This window comes from Dendrobates tinctorius, unplaced genomic scaffold (assembly GCF_039654945.1).
Source record: "Dendrobates tinctorius isolate UK_male_01 unplaced genomic scaffold, ASM3965494v1 ptg000143l, whole genome shotgun sequence".
NCBI classification, from domain to species: Eukaryota; Metazoa; Chordata; class Amphibia; order Anura; family Dendrobatidae; genus Dendrobates; species Dendrobates tinctorius.
In genome coordinates this window covers 20943755-20964873 of record NW_027361810.1, presented here as the reverse complement: position 1 = coordinate 20964873, position 21119 = coordinate 20943755, and the positions used below count along the sequence as shown (strand labels likewise).

General features: G+C 41.6%; 1 protein-coding gene across 4 annotated transcripts in view; it reads left to right on the top strand.

Annotated features, from left to right (window-relative positions):
* Positions 1-21119, top strand: part of GTDC1 (glycosyltransferase like domain containing 1) — a 219954-nt gene that overhangs the window by 39859 nt on the left and 158976 nt on the right. For all 4 annotated transcript variants that reach the window (XM_073545575.1, XM_073545573.1, XM_073545576.1 and 1 more), the window contains exons 3-4: positions 9180-9347; positions 18576-18749. In XM_073545575.1, coding sequence (XP_073401676.1) covers positions 9180-9347; positions 18576-18749 — 342 coding nt within the window. The remainder of the gene's footprint in view (positions 1-9179; positions 9348-18575; positions 18750-21119) is intronic.

Sequence of the window (21119 nt, the reverse complement as noted above, 5' to 3'; positions counted from 1 at the left end):
GCAAGGAGGCACAGACTTTTCTAACACCCTTGCTTTGGAGCATAGCTTGGATGTCCTAAAGTTTGGTGCAAATACTATACCTGGACCCTCTACCTAACAAAGTTTGGCTTAAAAAAAATACATGTCATATCCAGTAAAATTCTGATAAGCCCCTAAGTTTCCTAGCTGCCATGCTAGCAAAATGTAATGGATTTTTTCACAAAAAGCTGTTTGCGTAATCTTCTCTGGACTATAATATTCAGCATTCAATGTGCATCTTTCTATGTTGACGCCATGCAGGGGACTATATCACGACTATGCGTTTCTTATGGGAGTGTCAAAATGTTGCATTCGGGGCTTAAAAAAGTTTTCTCTACTTTCAAAAGTGTTGTCTTCTACTAGACGGGTGCCACTCGTCGACACTGACTGCTGTGCCACCGCGGGTCTCAGGGCAACAACATCTAATAGGAAGGGTAACGAGACTGCTGCATCTAATCGGTGGCCGCTAAAGACTCCGGTTACAGGATGCCCGTCCGGATGTTGAGGCCTCAAAACTGGCTAGGGACACAGTAATTAATGAGGGCAGAGAAGCGGCATCGGTCCAGGGGATGAGTTTACGATTCTAGTTTTTGTTTTTTGTTTTAAATTCCCTCTTTGACCTGTTAACAATAGCATTTACAGTGGGTGTGGAGAAATCCCTTTTTTTGAAAATTTGCTCCTTTATTTCTAACTTTGCAAAATGTTTTATTAAGTGAGTGGCATGTCCTAATTTCTTCTCTTTGCTTCTTGTCTTGCAAAATTTCAACAAGTGTTTCCAGTATTGTCAGTCTGGATCATCAGAGCCCAGATTTACAGAATTTCACTGTTTCTATTTTGCGGATACAATGTGATGAAGACTGATAAATCCTATATAGCTGGGTATTTTTTTGCTATCATAGTTATAATTTTTTTTCTTATCATACTGTATTTACAATTTCTGTTTTAACACTGGATTGTTTTTTTTTTCATTTTTAATTATTAAATTTTTGTTTTTCTTTGCCTTTTTTAACATATAAACAGGTGGGCTCGGGCATATTCTTTTATTTTTCTTCCACAAACTACCACATGAAGTGTTACTTCCCGCTGACAGTCACGTTCCTGAGAGAAATTAATCTACGTGCAGATTCCACTTTCTCTTATTTATCATTTTAGGTTTTTTTTTTTTTTTTTTTTTTTTTTCAATAAAACTCTTTTTCGTGCTGAAACTGTCAGATGTGGATGTAATCCCAGCGTTAGCATAATTATACAATAATTTACTCAGCACGTACCTGTGGCCTTGAACGTCCTTAGTAAAGTATCTTTAAGACTGCTGTAGGGCAGAAGTGATGGACGCTGATTAGCTGGTAGGGTGTAATCAGCTGAGCTGGCATGAAGTGCTAAACTAAATAGCTAATAACTGGCACTGACTAGATAATACCATGGAAAGATTTTTGATGCTACACTCAAGTGCGACAGAGACGCTGGAAAAAAAATAATGCCGACATGATCAGTATACAGAGGATAGGATGCACACTCTTTTTATAATGTTTCTTACGCCTGCGATTATAAAAAAAAAAAAAAATACATTAAAGTCTATAAAAGTAGTTGACGGACCATAAAAAAAAAATCTGTTTCTATCAAAAACTTTATTACAGGCAAATGCAAAGTTATTGGCCACCAAAAAAATGTGTATGATAGAGCCCCATCAGTGTCTAATTCTTCTCAAAGAGGATCTGTCAGCTCTCCTGGGTGGTGTAGTGTATAGAGGATCTGTCAGCTCTCCTGTGTGGTGTAGTATATAGAGGATCTGTCAGCTCTCCTCGGTGGTGTAGTATATAGAGGATCTGTCAGCTCTCCTGGGTGGTGTAGAATATAGAGGATCTGTCAGCTCTCCTGGGTGGTGTAGTGTATAGAGGATCTGTCAGCTCTCCTGTGTGGTGTAGTATATAGAGGATCTGTCAGCTCTCCTCGGTGGTGTAGTATATAGAGGATCTGTCAGCTCTCCTGGGTGGTGTAGTGTATAGAGGATCTGTCAGCTCTCCTGTGTGGTGTAGAATATAGAGGATCTGTCGGCTGTCCTGTGTGGTGTAGTATATAGAGGATCTGTCGCCTCTCCTGTGTTGTGTATTATATAGAGGATCTGTCGCCTCTCCTGTGTTGTGTATTATATAGAGGATCTGTCGGCTCTCCTGTGTGGTGTAGAATATAGAGGATCTGTCGGCTGTCCTGTGTGGTGTAGTATATAGAGGATCTGTCGCCTCTCCTGTGTTGTGTATTATATAGAGGATCTGTCGGCTCTCCTGTGTTTTGTGTAGTGTATAGAGGGTCTGTCAGCTCTCCTGTGTGGTGTAGTATATAGAAGATCTGTCAGCTCTCCTGTGTGGTGTAGTCTATAGAGGATCTGTCGGCTCTCCTGTGTTTTGTGTAGTATATAGAGGGTCTGTCGGCTCTCCTGTGTGGTGTAGTATATAGAGGATCTGTCGGCTCTCCTGGGTGGTGTAGTATATAGAGGATCTGTTGGCTCTCCTGTGTGGTGTAGTATATAGAGGATCTGTCGGCTCTCCATGTGTTTTGTGTAGTATATAGAGGATCTGTTGGCTCTCCTGTGTGGTGTAATATATAGAGGATCTGTCAGCTCTCCTGTGTGGTGTAGAATATAGAGGATCTGTCAGCTCTCCTGTGTGGTGTAATATATAGAGGATCTGTCGGCTCTCCTGTATGGTGTAATATATAGAGGATCTGTCGGCTCTCCTGGGTGGTGTAGTATATAGAGGATCAGTTGGCTCTCCTGTGTGGTGTAGAATATAGAGGATCTCTCAGCTCTCCTGTGTGGTGTAGAATATAGAGGATCTGTCAGCTCTCCTGTATGGTGTAATATATAGAGGATCTGTCGGCTCTCTTGTGTGGTGTAGTATATAGAGGATCTGTCGGCTCTCCATGTGTTTTGTGTAGTATATAGAGGATCTGCTGGCTCTCCTGTGTGGTGTAATATATAGAGGATCTGTCAGCTCTCCTGTGTGGTGTAGAATATAGAGGATCTGTCAGCTCTCCTGTGTGGTGTAGTATATAGAGGATCTGTCGGCTCTCCTGGGTGGTGTAGTATATAGAGGATCAGTTGGCTCTCCTGTGTGGTGTAGAATATAGAGGATCTCTCAGCTTTCCTGTGTGGTGTAGAATATAGAGGATCTGTCAGCTCTCCTGTATGGTGTAATATATAGAGGATCTGTTGGCTCTCTTGTGTGGTGTAGTATATAGAGGATCTGTCGGCTCTCCTCGGTGGTGTAGTATATAGAGGATCTGTTGGCTCTCCTGTGTGGTGTAGAATATAGAGGATCTCTCAGCTCTCCTGTGTGGTGTAGAATATAGAGGATCTCTCAGCTCTCCTGTGTGGTGTAGAATATAGAGGATCTGTCAGCTCTCCTGTGTGGTGTAGAATATAGAGGATCTGTCAGCTCTCCTGTATGGTGTAATATATAGAGGAACTGTCAGCTCTCCTGGGTGGTGTAGTATATAGAGGATCTGTCAGCTCTCCTGGGTGGTGTAGTATATAGAGGATCTGTCAGCTCTCTGGTGTAGTATATAGAGGATCTGTCGTCTCTCCTGGGTGGTGTAGTAAATAGAGGATCTGTTGGCTCTCCTGTGTGGTGTAGAATATAGAGGATCTGTTGGCTCTCCTGGGTGGTGTAGTATATAGAGGATCTGTCGGCTCTCCTGTGTGGTGTAGAATATAGAGGATCTGTCAGCTCTCCTGGGTGGTGTAGTAAATAGAGGATCTGTTGGCTCTCCTGTGTGGTGTAGAATATAGAGGATCTGTTGGCTCTCCTGTGTGGTGTAGAATATAGAGGATCTGTTGGCTCTCCTGTGTGGTGTAATATATAGAGGATCTGTCAGCTTTCCTGTGTGATGTAATATATAGAAGATCTGTCAGCTCTCCTGGGTGGTGTAATATATAGAGGATCTGTCAGCTTTCCTGTGTGGTGTAATATATAGAGGATCTGTCAGCTCTCCTGGGTGGTGTAATATATAGAGGATCTGTCAGCTTTCCTGTGTGGTGTAATATATAGAGGATCTGTCAGCTTTCCTGTGTGGTGTAATATATAGAGGATCTGTCAGCTCTCCTGGGTGGTGTAATATATAGAGGATCTGTCAGCTTTCCTGTGTGGTGTAATATATAGAGGATCTGTCAGCTCTCCTGTACCACACAGGAGAGCTGACAGATCCTCTATATATTACACCACACAATAGAGCTGACAGATCCTCTATATACTACACCACACAGGAGAGCTGACAGATCCTCTATATATTACACCACACAATAGAGCTGACAGATCCTCTATATACTACACCACACAGGAGAGCTGACAGATCCTCTATATACTACACCACACAGGGGAATTGTCTCCTCCAGAAGTTATCACAAGGTTATCGGTCCATGGCACAGATCTATAGACCTTCCATGTACAAGGTCTGTATATGGGGTTTCATTTTGTATGGTTTAGGACTGGGCAGTAATCACGTATTTTCCAGCGCAGTTGTAGACTCTTGCGCAGCACTTGGCGCATGAACAAATGTATTAAGATTCTTCCCCGAAATAGCCTAAACACAGATTACATTTCAGGATTCTGATCTGACGAGAAGGTCGCACCAGAGTAAGTTCTTGGTACCAGACCATCAGATCTGTTCTGCAAGACCCCTATCATGTTCCACCATGGAGATCAGCTTAGATTGAGTCTGGGGTGCATCAATAATGGTTTATATATGGAAAATTTATCGCTTGGAACATTTGCACCATCCTTGACCCGTCATCCATGCATTTATTGTTGTCAGCACTTTAGCCCCAAACGCATTACTTGTAATTTAACACTGAAGCTGAAGGCAAAACACCCAAACACTTGTGACAACGCCTGTCAGTCCGGAGGACGGTGGTGCGGTGTAATTACCGCTATCCATTTCCGAGATTTGTGCAGATAAATCTGCTCCGTCGCAGGATATCCTGGGGTCTCTTTGTATTAACATTGTCATTATTTTCAGTCTAACCTATAATAGAGCCTCATCTGGTTTGAGTCAGATTGCTGCCTTGGCTTTTTTTTTCTTCTTCTTTGGTTGGTTCTTTTCAAACGTGCTGCTCAGAAGTCATTGAAGCTGAAAGGTCTGAAGGAAATGCGAAGCATCCTCGCACTGATGATCTACAGTGGTGTGATTGTGCAGCAGTACGTATGGCTCGTGGGCTGACCACATGAAAGCGCACATTTACAGACCAGATGAGTTTAACTTACAAAGTATGCCAGAGCTTCAAAAGCTCGTAGACAACCAGTCCCGTGCAAAATAGAAACCTTGTCTTTCTTCTCTTTATTAACAACACTCTGTCTCCGCTGATAATACGGCAGGATCTCATTTGAACCTGGAACCATTTCCTATTCGCCGTTCTAGTAATCGTAGACACCGAGGATGTCTGCTAAGGTAAAATGGGCCGACTGGCGGATCTTCAAAGGTGAAGCAATGGGTCGTAATGTTGAAGTCTTCAGGGTTATTTACTAACAATGTATACAAAGGTAGTAAAAAAAAAAAGAGAAAGCAGAAGAATCTTCATGTAACCTATCCAGCAAACAAAACAAGATATACATGGACTGATAAATTGCACCTAACCGGCGCCAATTGGCGATCTAACAAGTCCATCAACCCTTGTTTAATAATGTTTCGTTAATGTTTCGTTAATATTATGGCCAATATGAAGTCGTTCTGAAAAGAAAATTCCCATCTCATATATTTATAGCATATCTACGAGTCCCACTAATGGGACTATCATTTATGCCGAGAACGGGGCGCTTATGCACACCACTGTCGGGGAGGATGTGGTCGGAATTTCTATTCTTTTCTGTGGGAATTCTGACCTCCTCTCCTCGGACATCCAGCAATGGGTCGCATTAATGGGATGGATATGGGACTCTCCTCTAGTATACGCTTACGACGTATCCTGTGTAAAAGAAGGGAATGTCTTTAGCATAATTATCGGCAGCACTTTCCCTGTTTACATGAATGCATGCGCTGCTGACAAATGATAATTTTGATACATAAATAAAAATGCAATCAGAAGCAAATGAGCCTTTGATCACTGGGCCTGTGTACACTGGGTGAGGATGGGCAAGGATCATGTGGATCCAATCAATATCATCATCCCGTGTAAATAAGTCCTTATGTTCCTTTAGTTCAGAGGTGATTGACTGGCTACCCATCATTGTCAAGATTGGGTTTTCATTAGTCTGAGAAAGTTAGGTGACGCGGGACAGTTGTCATTGCGTCCATGATGGGTGTTGGGTGAATGAGCTGAAATTCGGCAGATTTAGATTATTCATACAATAGTGTAGAAGACTTTAGTATCTTCACAGTTTTGCAGTGTCAGAGGTATACTTCAGGAGGATTCTTTGACCTATGTCTCTGACATATACCACTAAGCACCTGCTCCTGTAAATCACTAGGCTCCTATGTTGAAAAAAATGGATGCTCTGTGATATAGGGTTTTTTGTTTTTTCTTACCGCAAGGAATGTTTCGGTAGACTATACCGTTTCATATAGCTGAAAAAAAGATTTATAAACTATATGACTTGAGGAAAAAAAAGACAGAATATTCCTCTGGCCTCCTTGAGAAGCATTGGATCCTTCTAGCTATCTTAATCTCTATACTGAAGTGGGAGTGAGTATTTGTCAGGGTACAGAAAGTGGGGGGCGGGTCTTTGTCGCTCCACTGGAAGTGGGTGCTTGTCTTTGTCTCTCCACAGGAAGTGGGTGTTTGTCTTTGTTGCTCTACAGGAAGTGGGTGCTTGTCTTTGTCTCTCTACAGGAAGTGGGTGTTTGTCTTTTTCTCTACAGGAAGTGGGTGCTTGTCTTTGTCTCTCTACAGGAAGTAGGCATTTGTCTGTCTCTCTACAGGAAGTGGGCATTTGTCTTTGTCGCTCTACAGGAAGTGGGTGTTTGTCTTTGTGTGTCTACAGGAAGTGGGGACCAAACTGTATACAGACATAATAGAGGTGGGTTTTCAATTCGGGTCAGCCAAACAATTGTACAAAATCTGGAGCAATGGAGACTGGTATGTGAAGGGGGAAAAAAGTTTCTGCACCTATAGTGCTGTCAGAATGCTGATAAAGAGGAACTGTCCATTAAATGAGATGGATGGCAAGTTAAATTTCCTTGACATTTAAGGCTGGCATGTCCAGTAAAGATGTTTTAGCAGTTTGTGAGGACAGGGGCGCAGCAAGGCTATACTTTTCTATAGGTTTAGTGTGAAAGAGAAGGGCAGCAGCACTACATAAGTGTGATCGAACAGTACTGTATGTAAAGTTATGGCATGTCTTGAAAATATACCGTAACATTTTATGATGGCAAAATGCTTTTTATGACAAATGCTAAAATTACGATTTTATATATATTTATATAATTAAATTACAGTCATTTATGAATTGTTTCATGTAAATTAAGGTCACAGAAATATACATATATATTTTTTTCCCTTCCTAAATATGACTTCTATATTTGCGCATTAAACTAACTGTATTTTAAGATGACCTTAAGGTTTTTCTGCATTTTGCACAATTGTGAACATAAAGATGTTGGTCTCCTGGAAGGAAATGCTGATACAGAAGCTGTCAGGAGCTATCATTCTCTCCCGTATTTTTCCTCACATTACTTCAGGTCCTTTCTTTGCAGATAAGCCCTGTGGCTTCATAAACCTCACCTTGTTCCAATTGCTTAAATAGTGGCCGGAGGGGAAAAATTAATGTTGATGTCAAACACAATAACAAGTGACTTACAGTTCTGCCTTGCATTGCATTAGGGTAAACTTAACTTTCCTCGTCCTTAGCACTAGGTGTTAAATGGAAGTGTTTAATAGTCTCCGAGCCCCACAGATCATCTATTAACAATGGAAACGTTCCATTTGTGGCCTTTGTAAGATGACAGAGTCCCTATTAAATGATGCAGAGTGGTCATGGAAGATCTTGTAGCTGTTACGATCCATTATTCATATACAGCGAGCATGATCTACAGCGCTTTACACCTAGTATATTGATTCACATCGGTCCCTAACCCATGGAGCTTACTATCTAATTGTTCACAATAGTCAGTTTCATAGGAATATCTTTGCTGGGCTTTTAGGATTGGTGACTTTTTGGGTTTAATCCAACCTTCGCCTAGACTTTTTGCATCCTCCTTCCACTTACAAGAAGTGCCCCGGATCCTATGGGTTGTGTTCCAAAAATATACTTGTTTGGCTTCAAATTTATTGAGGTATTTCATTTTTGGTTTGGAAGATCTATGGGGTAAGGCGGCAGAACGAAGTCACTTCTTCAGTTTTTTCCTTGTTCAACAAGTATTCACTTGATTTTGCAGGGAAAACTGCTGTATCACCTGAAAAATCACATTTTTCAGGTAAAACAACAATTATTTTTGGTGAGCAATTATAAAGATTTGAGCGGCTTATGGCTCCATTTGGCCTTCATTTACAAGGGAGACCACATGGAGCCGCTGGCTCTAGAACCACGGTGGACAATGGCACCACAATTTTGTTTCAGCCACGTTGTGTTGTCTCTTAAACATTTGTATCACATTCATGTTAATAATTGCAATCAATATCATATGAAGGGTGTCCATATGGCATCTGTTCTGTTTTTTTTTTTTAACCCAGCCAATGAGTTTAATGGATGATTCTCATCAACAAAGGGATCACAGTATTGAATCCTGTTATTTATTTTTTGCACGCGGAAAATCACTTGATCGATAATGATCATTGGAAAACTCCTAAAAGTTTTGACCAGTGGCGATTGCTAGAATGGAGCGGTTGAAAAGCTCAGCCAAGAAAGTAATGATGGGCTCATAGACTTTCTCTTGAGCTTGTTTTCAATCTTAGTAGAGAGCAGTGCTCAGATGAGGTGTCTCAGCTCCTCCAGGAACCCCACCGATCCAAACTTCTGGAAAGTTTTAGATGACAGCTTCTTCTTGGCTGCAGTGAACCCACGAGAAACCGCAAACCACCCTGATCATGTTTTATAAAATAGTTCTGCTGTGACTACAGACTGCATTCGGGCCACTGGGCCCCTTACCCTGGCTATCATAATAATTTTTATTGTTTCTTTATGATTTGCACTGGATATTGCACTTTTTTTTTTGATAATCAATTGTCTCAATTTCAGGGTCCTTTTCACCAGCTCGGTACTCAATCTGTCTGAACTTGTTGCTCTACGACCCGACCTTGGGAAGCTGAGAAAGGTCTTGTATTTTCACGAAAACCAGTTGGTTTACCCAGTTCGAAAAAATCAAGATCGAGATTTCCAGTATGGCTACAACCAAATCCTTTCATGGTAAGTGCGTGATGTACATTATCTACAGTTAGGTCCATATATATTTGGACAGAGACAACATTTTTCTAATTTTGGTTCTAGACATTACCACAATGAATTTTAAACAAAACAATTCAGATGCAGTTGAAGTTCAGACTTTCAGCTTTCATTTGAGGGTATCCACATTAAAATTGGATGAAGGGTTTAGGAGTTTCAGCTCCTTAACTTGTGTCACCCTGTTTTTAAAGGGACCAAAAGTAATTGGACAATTGACTCTGTTAAATATTAATAATCCGTTAATTTCTTATTACACCCAGTTCTGTAGAATGCTTTAGCGTACATGACATAGGCTATTTTTAAGCTTGGCTCATGGTAGAAATGTCAGCTCACTACATATTTAAGTTTAGCCTTGAGGTAAATGTCAAACTCCATATATACCGAGATCACGTGTTTCAAGAGACGTATATAATTCATGGCTAACTGTAGAGGGTGCTGTCTTCTTCCCTCACCATCATGAGACACAGACGCAAGATGACATAACTCAACAGCTGGTATGTTACTTTAGTACGAAGAAGCCGAACTGAGAGACAGACGCCATTTGCCATGTGGGATCTCAGAGTATGAACTATGGACAATTTCTCTTTCACCTATTTTTATTCACCTGTTTTTCTGTAATAACCTTTCTTTGATGGAAGAATCCAAATAAACCACTATATTTTTATCTGGTAACTAGTCCTGAGTATTTTACAGGATAAGCATTATTTTACAGACTCCAAGGCTATTTCATGGACAGGTGTGGGCAATCCCTTCGTTCTGTCATTCTCAATTAAGCAGATAAAAGGCCTGGAGTTGATTTGAGGTGTGGTGCTTGCATTTGGAAGGTTTTGCTGTGATGGAAACATGTGGTCAAAGGAGCTCTCCTTGCAGGTGAAACAAGCCATCCTTAAGCTGCATAAACAGAAAAAACCCATCCGAGAAATTGCTACAACATTAGGAGTGGCAAAATCTACAGTTTGGTACATCCTGAGAAAGAAAGAAAGCACTGGTGAACTCATCAATGCAAAAAGACCTGGGCACCCACGGAAGACAACAGTGGTGGATGATCGCAGAATAATCTCCATGGTGAAGAGAAACCCCTTCACAACAGCCAACCAAGTGACCAACACTCTCCAGGAGGTAGGCGTATCAATATCCAAATCTACCATAAAGAGAAGACTGCATGAAAGTAAATACAGAGGGTTCACTGCATGGTGCAAGCCACTCATAAGCATCAAGAATCAAAAGGCTAGACTGGGCTTTGGTAAAAAACATCTAAAAAAGCCAGCACAGTTCTGGAAGAACATTCTTTAGACAGATGAAACCAAGATCAACCTCTACCAGAATGATGGAAAGGGAAAAGTATGGCTAAGGCGTGGTACAGCTCATGATCCAAAGCATAGCACATCATCTGTAAAACACGGCGGAGGCAGTGTGATGGCTTGGGCATGCATGGCTGCCAGTGGCACTGGGTCACTAGTGTTTATTGATGATGTGACACAGGACAGAAGCAGCCGAATGAATTCTGAGGTGTTCAGAGCCATACTGTGTGCTCAGATCCAGCCAAATGCAGCCAAACCGATTGGTCGTCGTTTCATACTACAGATGGACAATGACCCAAAACATAAAGCCAAAGCAACCCAGGAGTTTATTAAAGCAAAGAAGTGGAATATTCTTGAATGGCTAAGTCAGTCACCTGATCTCAACCCAATTAAGCATGCATTTCACTTGTTAAAGACTAAACTTCAGACAGAAAGGCCCACAAACAACCAGCAACTGAAAACCACCGCAGTGAAGGCCTGGCGGAGCATCAAAAAGGAGGAAACACAGCGTCTGGTGATGTCCATGAGTTCAAGACTTCAGGCAGTCATTGCCAACAAAGGGTTTTCAACCAAGTACTAGAAATGAACATTTTATTTACAATTATTTAATCTGTCCAATTACTTTTGGTCCCTTTAAAAACAGGGTGGCACATGTTAAGGAGCTGAAACTCCTGAACCCTTCATCCAATTTTAATGTGGATTCCCTCAAATGAAAGCTGAAAGTCTGAACTTCAACTGCATCTGAATTGTTTTGTTTAAAATTCATTGTGGTAATGTCTAGAACCAAAATTAGAAAAATGTTGTCTCTGTCCAAATATATATGGACCTAACTGTATGTCTAGAGATGAGCAAATTGATTTGCAAGACCCTGGTCTAGCAGCACGTCTGTAATCCAGTACCGCTGGATGTGATCCCTGCGAAACCTTCTCCTACCTTAAGGAGTCCCCGCGTCTTTTCTGAATTGTAGGTCTTGTTTGATGTCATCCTTGCGGCTTCACATACACATGATGTCACGGGACCTAATAATCGAGTGAGACAGGACGAGGTTCACAGGGGTCCCGTCTTGCAGTCACAGACTACCAAGGTGGCTGCCGCCAGGCCAGGATCCTGAAAATCATTCCATCATCTATACCTGTGTCTTATGGCGAGATTGAAACTTCTCAAAATTTCTACTTTCGAGACGGCCGTTCACTTGGAGCTAAAGTTACTGTCGCACTCGTATCACTTTTACGGTCGTTTTTATGTAAAACTGCAATTTTTAAAAAATTGCGGCATTAAAAAAAAATCATAAACCAGCGCCACTGTTTATCCCTAGGTTAAAGCAACACGATGATGACCACAATCCCAGGCGCCTTTTTGTTTGAGACCGGATTTGTAAACCTGTGCATGCAATTATAGGAAAAATAAAAAATGCAAATTGTATACAGGAGGAAAACATTAATGTATTGACTTTTATGTAAATGTCATGTCTGCTTCAGAGAAAACTTGCAACCCTCTGCTAACCTTTCATATTTAAAGGCATTATAACCTCGCGTCCGCTCTCTGCTTAATTATTCCTGCAGGGAAATGCATATGCTACACTTAGGTTAGATTTTTTTTTTTTTATCGTTCTTTTCTAGAATCTGTGCAAATTTGCAGCTCTGCGTCTGATTTCCCCTTTGCCTCTTTTGCCATTTACCGGTTGTTCTAGTTGAAAGCGGCATTGACCCCCGGCACCATTATATTATACGGTGATTAAAACTTTACTAACGCGCAAAGACAGACATGCAGATTGACGTCTATAGGAAAAAGCCGGTAAAGATGGTTGAGACGAACTTAAAGGGGTTGTACATCATCAAAAAAAAACAAAACTTGGCTGCTCAGTTTCAAAATGGCCCCACACAGCTGTCCACAGATTGTATCTGGTATCGTAGATCGGAGTCATGGATGTGAAAAGATCGGAGCTTCGGCACGGTGCATGGAACCTCAAAGCCAGATTTTGCAAAGATGTGTAGAAAGGACTGGACCAATGGTGGATTTTTAGTTATTGACAGATACATAGGCCTCCTGGAGAGGCAGGAGAACTTAGAGGGGCAATGTGGCTCCTCTCACTTCTGCCTTGGAGGTGAACAGTGCCTGATGACTGACCTTTCTAACCAGAGTTATGGCTGCTCCGCTGGCCAGGACTGTGCACACTCCGATGTTGCGAGCAGAGGCAGCTTTACCTGTGGAGGATCCGAGGAGCACAGGGACAGCTTCAGAGGTAGCAAACGTTCTAGCATAGAGATGGTCAGCGCTGCGCCCCTTGCTTAGGAGACCACCCATGACCGAGAGGGCCGGTAACCTACTCAATGAGCAATGCACAATAAAAGTTAAAAAATAGTGGATAACTGTCCATTGTGGAAAAAACCTCTAGGATATATTATGAAATCATGTGGGGCTGCATTTTTGCCCTAATTTTTGGAAAATTGGTGCAAAAAAATGTCATTTTTACACCAGTAATAATAATAAGTTAGGCCATCAAGACCCGATTGATGGGATATGGCCCTGCTGCTACAAACCGTTTATTGTACAATGAATACATTTTTTTTCCAATAAAAACTCCTTTAAAGGATTATTCCCTTGATCACAAAGATCACAATGACTTCTAGGACCCCCACCGATCCTGGGAATAAAGGGGAGGGAGCAATGTTGCAATTTTTTTGGTTGTGGGGTAAAATTAAAAGAGGACGTAGCACTACACCACTTTATTATCAGGGTCGGTGGGGTCCTAGAGCTTGAGCCATCACTTATTATAAGGTGACAGGGGTATCATTATGACATGTTATCATTTAATGTGTATGGATTACTACTTTAAAGGGTTTGACTTATAAAAATCCGAAGAACAGCGGATAACTTCCTGATTGTGAGCGGTGCAGGTTTGACTGCTGGAACTTCCAATGATCCCGAGAATGGATCGCTGCGGCCCTGTCCTGCATGCTCGACCTTCGCTCCATTTATTGTCTATGGGATGGCTGTAAATAGCCAATTGCAGAGCTCAGCAGCCCTACAGAGACAATACATGGAGAGGAGGCCGAGCATACGCAATTCTGATCCATTAAGGGCCTGGCTGCAGAGTCCAATTCTCAGGATTGCTGGGAGTACCAGCGGGAAGACCCACAGCAATTCACAAGTTATCCCCTATGAAATGTATTGGGGATAACTTGATTTTTTGGAGAATAACCCTTTAAAGAAAGATCCACAATGATTTCCGGGTTGATGTGCCCCTTAAACGCTTACGTGAAATCTTCCAGTCCTGTTTCTCACTGAACACTTAATTCTCCAAGTTCTCCCCCACGTTCTCCTTTTATTAATGCATGGTCCTTGTATTATGTCTATCAGCAGATGTACAGTACAGAGAATCCAATCGCTTCAATGGGTGGAAAAGCGAAAATTAGAGGTCAGCTTGCTTTATCTTGTATAATGGAGTGTGAGGAGCCTATTTGATAAATTTCGGAGCATGCGACGTCTCTCTTTCGCCATTATGGCCAATGAAGCATATCCACATCAGTTTACCCGTTCTAGCTTCACACGTACTTAAGTAATGCCTCAGACCTTTAACAGGAGCGCTGCACCATTTTCATGAGCCGCTAAGCCATCACTCAGCGATGCATCTTAATGTAAAATGCGGCTGAAGTAAAAAATTATGGCGTCAACGTGTCACAAGCCTTTTACGCCTGAGCGTTGGCCAATGTGAAGATCGTCTTGCTTAACCTTCAGTGACTAGCATAATATTGTAATGGCCTTAAGTATAAGTAGGACAGCAAGCAAAATAGCTACAGGTGGATTTTTCACCAGCTTTCCTAGGGTCCTAAATCTGCCTAATGATGTAATCCCCCCCACTCCCCTTCTCTCTATATAACAGTAGTGCATTAAGCATTGGTGGCTCAGTGGTTAGCACACTGCGAGCTCTGCTCTAAAGCTGGACAAATCTCTGTATCTTGACAGCTTCATTGTTCCTTTGCTTCTTTTGTGCTATTGAAGTCTCTCCCATCGATCAACTGTGATCGCCAGGAGAAATCCTTCTGACTGTTTGTTTTCCCTGTAGCGGCCACTACAGATGAATTGTGGAATTACATGGTGGCAAGTACAATGAATAAACAACCACATAATACTTGATTGTGTCTAATCCAGTAGATTATGTTCGACTCTTTCTGTTCGGAAAGCTCCATGTCTTGGAGCATGTGTCCGCAGCTGATAAGTGACTTGGACCTGCTAGGTCTAAACAAGGGGGGAAGGGATTGTACTTTCTTCACTCTGAAAGGAAACCTATCATCAGGTTTTCCCCTTCTGATACCACCGGATTGCTCATCCTCTAAGATCTTTCTAATTGTGTCTTTGTAGCACCCCATGCAGCCGGACATACTTTACCTAATAAACGTTATTTTATACAAATTACCATCTAGCGGTCTTTTGGGTGGGCCCGGACTATCCTCAATATCTCCTGCGATCTTCGTAATTTAGCCAATGTAAATGTCTTCCTCTACAGTATCTCCCTTGAGCACCGAGCTGTCTCTCACTGTCCACGTAGAGCTGTAGCTTCTAACATACACATAGAATATTTGCGTAACCTGTGTATGGAGGTGTGGACAACACCACACTGAAGTCTTCATTAGAAATAGCAGAGCATGTAACGCCAAGTCACAAGACCAAAGAAGCAGGTTATGAAAGGTCGTCTGATGAAGCAAAAGTTTAAGAGCCAAACGGAGAAGGAAGGCTGAGGTCAGGGCTGGCAGCAGACAAAAAGACAAGATCAGAAACACAAGTCAAATCCAGGAACAAGTGTTTGACAAAAAGGAGAGAAAGAAATAGGCCATGAGCAGGGGATCACCCTGAATAGGACATAGCATATATAATACAAATTTTATTAGACACAGCAAACAGCAAAAATTCTTAAAAACATTAAAAATGGTCACAAATGTGACACATACACAAATAATACAATGCTCATAATAGAGCAACCCACCTGCTACCAACTATCACCCTCACTGAGCATGATGCCTATATCCCTAGGTCCATGTAAACAGGATTCTCAATAGGAGAATTAGTAAGCCCACACATACAGTTGTGACCAAAAGTATTGACACCTCTGCAATTCTGTCAGATAATACTCAGTTTCTTCCTGAAAATGATTGCAAACACAAATTCTTTGGTATTATTATCTTCATTTAATTTGTCTTAAATGAAAAAACACAAAAGAGAATGAAGCAAAAAGCAAAACATTGATCATTTCACACAGAACTCCAAAAATGGGCCAGACAAAAGTATTGGCACCCTCAGCCTAATACTTGGTTGCACAACCTTTAGCCAAAATAACTGCGACCAACCGCTTCCGGTAACCATCAATGAGTTTCTTACAATGCTCTGCTGGAATTTTAGACCTTTCTTCTTTGGCAAACTGCTCCAGGTCCCTGAAATTTGAAGGGTGCCTTCTCCAAACTGCCATTTTTAGATCTCTCCACAGGTGTTCAATGGGATTCAGGTCTGGACTCATTGCTGGCCACCTTAGAAGTCTCCAGTGCTTTCTCTCAAACCATTTTCTAGTGCTTTTTGAAGTGTGTTTTGGGTCATTGTCCTGCTGGAAGACCCATGACCTCTGAGGGAGACCCAGCTTTCTCACACTGGGCCCTACATTATGCTGCAAAATTTGTTGGTGGTGTTCAGACTTCATAATGCCATGCACACGGTCAAGCAGTCCAGTGCCAGAGGCAGCAAAGCAACCCCAAAACATCAGGGAACCTCCGCCATGTTTGACTGTAGGGACCGTGTTCTTTTCTTTGAATGCCTCTTTTTTTCTCCTGTAAACTCTATGTTGATGCCTTTGCCCAAAAAGCTCTACTTTTGTCTCATCTGACCAGAGAACATTCTTCCAAAACGTTTTCGGCTTTTTCAGGTAAGTTTTGGCAAACTCCAGCCTGGCTTTTTTATGTCTCGGGGTATGAAGTGGGGTCTTCCTGGGTCTCCTACCATACAGTCCCTTTTCATTCAGACGCCGACGGATAGTACGGGTTGACACTGTTGTACCCTCGGACTGCAGGGCAGCTTGAACTTGTTTGGATGTTAGTCGAGGTTCTTTATCCAACATCCGCACAATCTTGCGTTGAAATCTCTTGTCAATTTTTCTTTTCCGTCCACATCTAGGGAGGTTAGCCACAGTGCCATGGACTTTAAACTTCTTGATGACACTGCGCACGGTAGACACCGGAACATTCAGGTTTCTCAAGTCCTCAGACAGTTCTTTGGTCTTCTTTCTTTTCTCCATGCTCAATGTAGTACACACAAGGACACAGGACAGAGGTTGAGTCAACTTTAATCCATGTCAACTGGCTGCAAGTGTGATTTAGTTATTGCCAACACCTGTTAGGTGCCACAGGTAAGTTACAGGTGCTGTTAATTACACAAATTAGAGAAGCATCACATGATTTTTTGAACAGTGCCAATACTTTTGTCCACCCTCTTTTTTATGTTCGGTGTGGAATTATATCCAATTTGGCTTTAGGACAATTCTTTTTGTGTTTTTTCATTTAAGACTAATTAAATGAAGATAATAATACCAAAGAATTTGTGTTTGCAATCATTTTCAGGAAGAAACTGATTATTATCTGACAAAATTGCAGGGGTGTCAATACTTTTGGCCACAACTGTAGGTAATATAGAGCATATGAGTCAGAAACACTAATAATATACAAATACAATGAAGAAATGATGCAATTCCAACTCAATAATTACAAAAAGCAGTACACGGGATAATGTAAACCCAAGAAGATGCTGATCACTATGAGGTGTACAGAAATGCACACTAAATAGACCTCATATATGCGTAGAGGTACCCCAGCCCAAGATCAGGCATAGGGAACATCAAGGACCAGATCAGCCAGACCATTAGGGGCTAGAGAGGGTCTAAGTGGACAGAGAAAATCTCCATATCCACCCCAAATGATAACCACACATACAAATCAGCACAATACAAAACCCATGAGAAGTGAAGTGGGGCAGGTAGAGCCAGAGACCCGACGCTTGTCGCCACTCTAGGTGGCTACGTAAGGGGTACAGATTGCCAGTCAGCTGTGTCAATATATATGGTTGCATAATTAGTAGATAGGGAGCAGCTGCGCCGCTGCTTACCATGATAGGGTTAACATCCAATATACCTGAGAGTCAGCGGTTAGTCACTGATCCATAGCTATGGCTGACAGCTCACAGCAGCGGCATGTGACGTCACAGAATGCCAACTGCGCAAGCGTCGGTGTCCGGGAGACAAGGCACGCATCCTGAATACAGGAAGTGAGAGAGAGCTCAGTATTGCTACTGCGCAGGCGTCGGCGTATAGTAGACAAAGCGCGCGTCACGAATAAATGAGAAAGACCAATCAAGGGGACGCTTGCGGTCATGTGACCGATTAACCCTCAAAGATATACAGCTCACTTGCTGTGATGATTATCTGCGCAAGCGTCGGCGTATAATAAACAAAGCGCGCGTCACAAATAGGTGAAGAGAGACAATTAAGGGGACATTCTAAAGATATGCAGCACATTCACTGTAGTAATTATCTGAGTAGGCGATGACCAAAAACAACACTCCCCCATAGGCGCTCCCGGCCAGAGCGAGAAGTAGATAACCACTGTATTACTAGTCATGCAGCTGCCATAGTCACCAATAGACGCACATCGCTGGAGAAAACAATGATAAGGCGCAATACCTGTGATCTAAAGCGCCTGTGCTTATACAAAGACCGTGCTGGTTCGGGGCTCAGTTGCCATGATGATCAGTTAAATAAACAGGACACTTTATGCTCAAGTAATTGAAAATCACTTAAACTGAGTAAAATATAATTACTCAGCCTATATCTAATTTTTTTTTACTTTACTTCCAGCTTAGTCGCTGACATTGTGGTGTTTAACTCGACCTTCAACATGGAGTCTTTCTTAACGTCTATTAGCAAGTTCCTGAAGCTGATTCCGGATCACCGGCCTAAGAATCTAGAGCAGATCATCAGACCTAAATGTCGGGTTGTTCATTTTCCCATCAGATTTCCTGACGTCAGCCGGTAGGTAACATCTCATCTCAGATCTGTATAAAGTCACTGACAAAAAAGAGACTGAGTTTCCATTGTTTCATTTACTAGTGGTTTCCTGACCTCTAAATAATGTCTCGTATACAAAATAGTCAAAAATATTTACATTTTTATACTTGGATTTCAAGTTTTGTGTGGTTTTTATGTTGTCGAATTTCCAGTCTTGGTTTTATCCTGTTGGTCTTGTCGTGTGATGACTTTGACTTTTGGCCGGCGATGACATCTTAACACTTCAAATGGATCTTTGTCGTATACCTAATTATCAGTCCATAGTGACTATCGCTTTTACACGGAATGTATGGAGAATCCGCTAATACCTCTACCCTATCATCAGAACTAGCAAGCCATCGGGTTTCTGGTCTTCCTCTTCGCCTTGTCCCCTGTTTTCTGACCATGATGTCCTTCTCCAGTGATTGCTCTCTTTGTATGATGTGTCCAAAGTAGGCAAGTCGTAGCTTGGTGATCCTTGCTTCCAGTTACATGTCTCTCTTGATTTCTTCCAAGATTGATTTGTTTTTCCTTCTTGCCATTAATGGTATTGATATCCTTTTTCTCCAGCACCACATTTCAAAGGCGTCAATTCTTCTTCTGTCTTGTTTCTTTATTATCCAGATTTTACATCTGTATAAACAGATCTCTTAGACCTGATAGAGCTGTTGTACTTACTTTAAGTGCCCATTTGTCGGACAGTTAAACGTGTAGACTTCTTCTTAGCCTAGTGCAACACAGCTGTGTGCTTGCACTGACCTATTTCAAATTTGTATTATTATCTGCTGCAAAATCTGTAGTAAAATTTGCTGCAGATTTTTTGCAGATGTTGGTTCTCTGTGTGAATGTAAACTTACAGTGTTGCTGCACAAGGAAAGCTGGTTGTCGTGGAAAAAAATGGTAAAGTCCATAAAGACATCTCTGGAAAGAGAACATATCATCCTCACATTGAATATTTGAGATTAGTTATAAATGAGAAAGTGAGAAACTAATTATAACTGGAAGTTAGAGAGTTGACACTTCAACCTCTGTTGTAATGACATGTTCACTGCAAGAGCTTTTACTTCAATAGAGACCTGCCCTGTGAGCTAGTCACTAAGTGTAGGATTCGTATACTCCGAGGCAAAGAAGTACAGGGGCTTCCTCTGTTCAAAGCAGTCAGCTTTCTCTGTTCAAAGGATTTGTTTCAGACACTCGAGCCAGTAGTTATTGATGAATATTGGGATTTGTATCACTTCAATATTTATGGGAGATATATTTTGGGAATCGTAGCAAAGGGCCCAACATAACACATTCACTCACATCACAGTAAGGCCAGCCAAAGACCTTCAGCTTAAAACCGGTCATGATGGATGATGCTATCCATGCAATGTTTAATCAGTATAGAAAGGTAAAATCATGATGGGAAACATGACACTCCAGGTCTGAAGTTATTCTGAAAGTTGGGGATATCATAAACTTTTAAAAGACCTAGCCCATCCTCGACCAGCATATCCCTGATCTAATAAAAATTAGAGTTTGTGTTTTGGTCATTTGTCAATCCTAGAATGTACAGCTTGATGTACTTTTGTCTGTTTTCCTAAGGAGTACTTCTCTCCACTAAGAACGGAGACATTTCTGTGACACAGGTTTAGGACTTTTCTTTTGTTATCACTTTTACTTTATATGATCTTATATACTTTGTTTTTCCCATTTTGTGTCATCTTTGTATATTGTGACAATTTTATCTTAATTAACCAGATGTCTATTTTCAGCAAGCCAGGAGGAATAGACTGTTCTCTATATGTTGACTTTTGAATTTGTGTTTCTTTCTGGTTGGTCAAGAAAACACTTTTGTTCATATAAGCCTGTAATATTGACTTGTAAGTTGACATTTGATGTAACATATTGTGCTGTTATCCTGGATGACTAATGATACAGGGTCATCTAACAATGAGGTTAGTTGGTTAACTTGCAAAACAGAGAAGGAAAAACTTTGCAAATAAGATTACATAACCAAACAATCCGAGTTGGTCTCATCACTGTTCTTCCACTTTACTTGTGAGTGCTGACTTGAAGGACATTTGTTAACTATATAAAGGATAGATACGTCCATAGACAGAGATTCAGCCAAGACATTCAGATATCCAAGCATCAAAACAACCAGCGACTCCCTACAGCACCGCATCCAAGACATCATGACACCATCCTGAGAGACACAGATTTGTCATTCTATAGGATGCAAGCTTAGACTACGGCTCTGGCTAGAAGAATACAGATCTGCTCCATTGATCATCGCAAATCCATGGATAAGTTTGGGGTAGTCAGGATTTGGACCCACCGGTTGCCTGAGAACCATGGATACGTTTGTGGAGA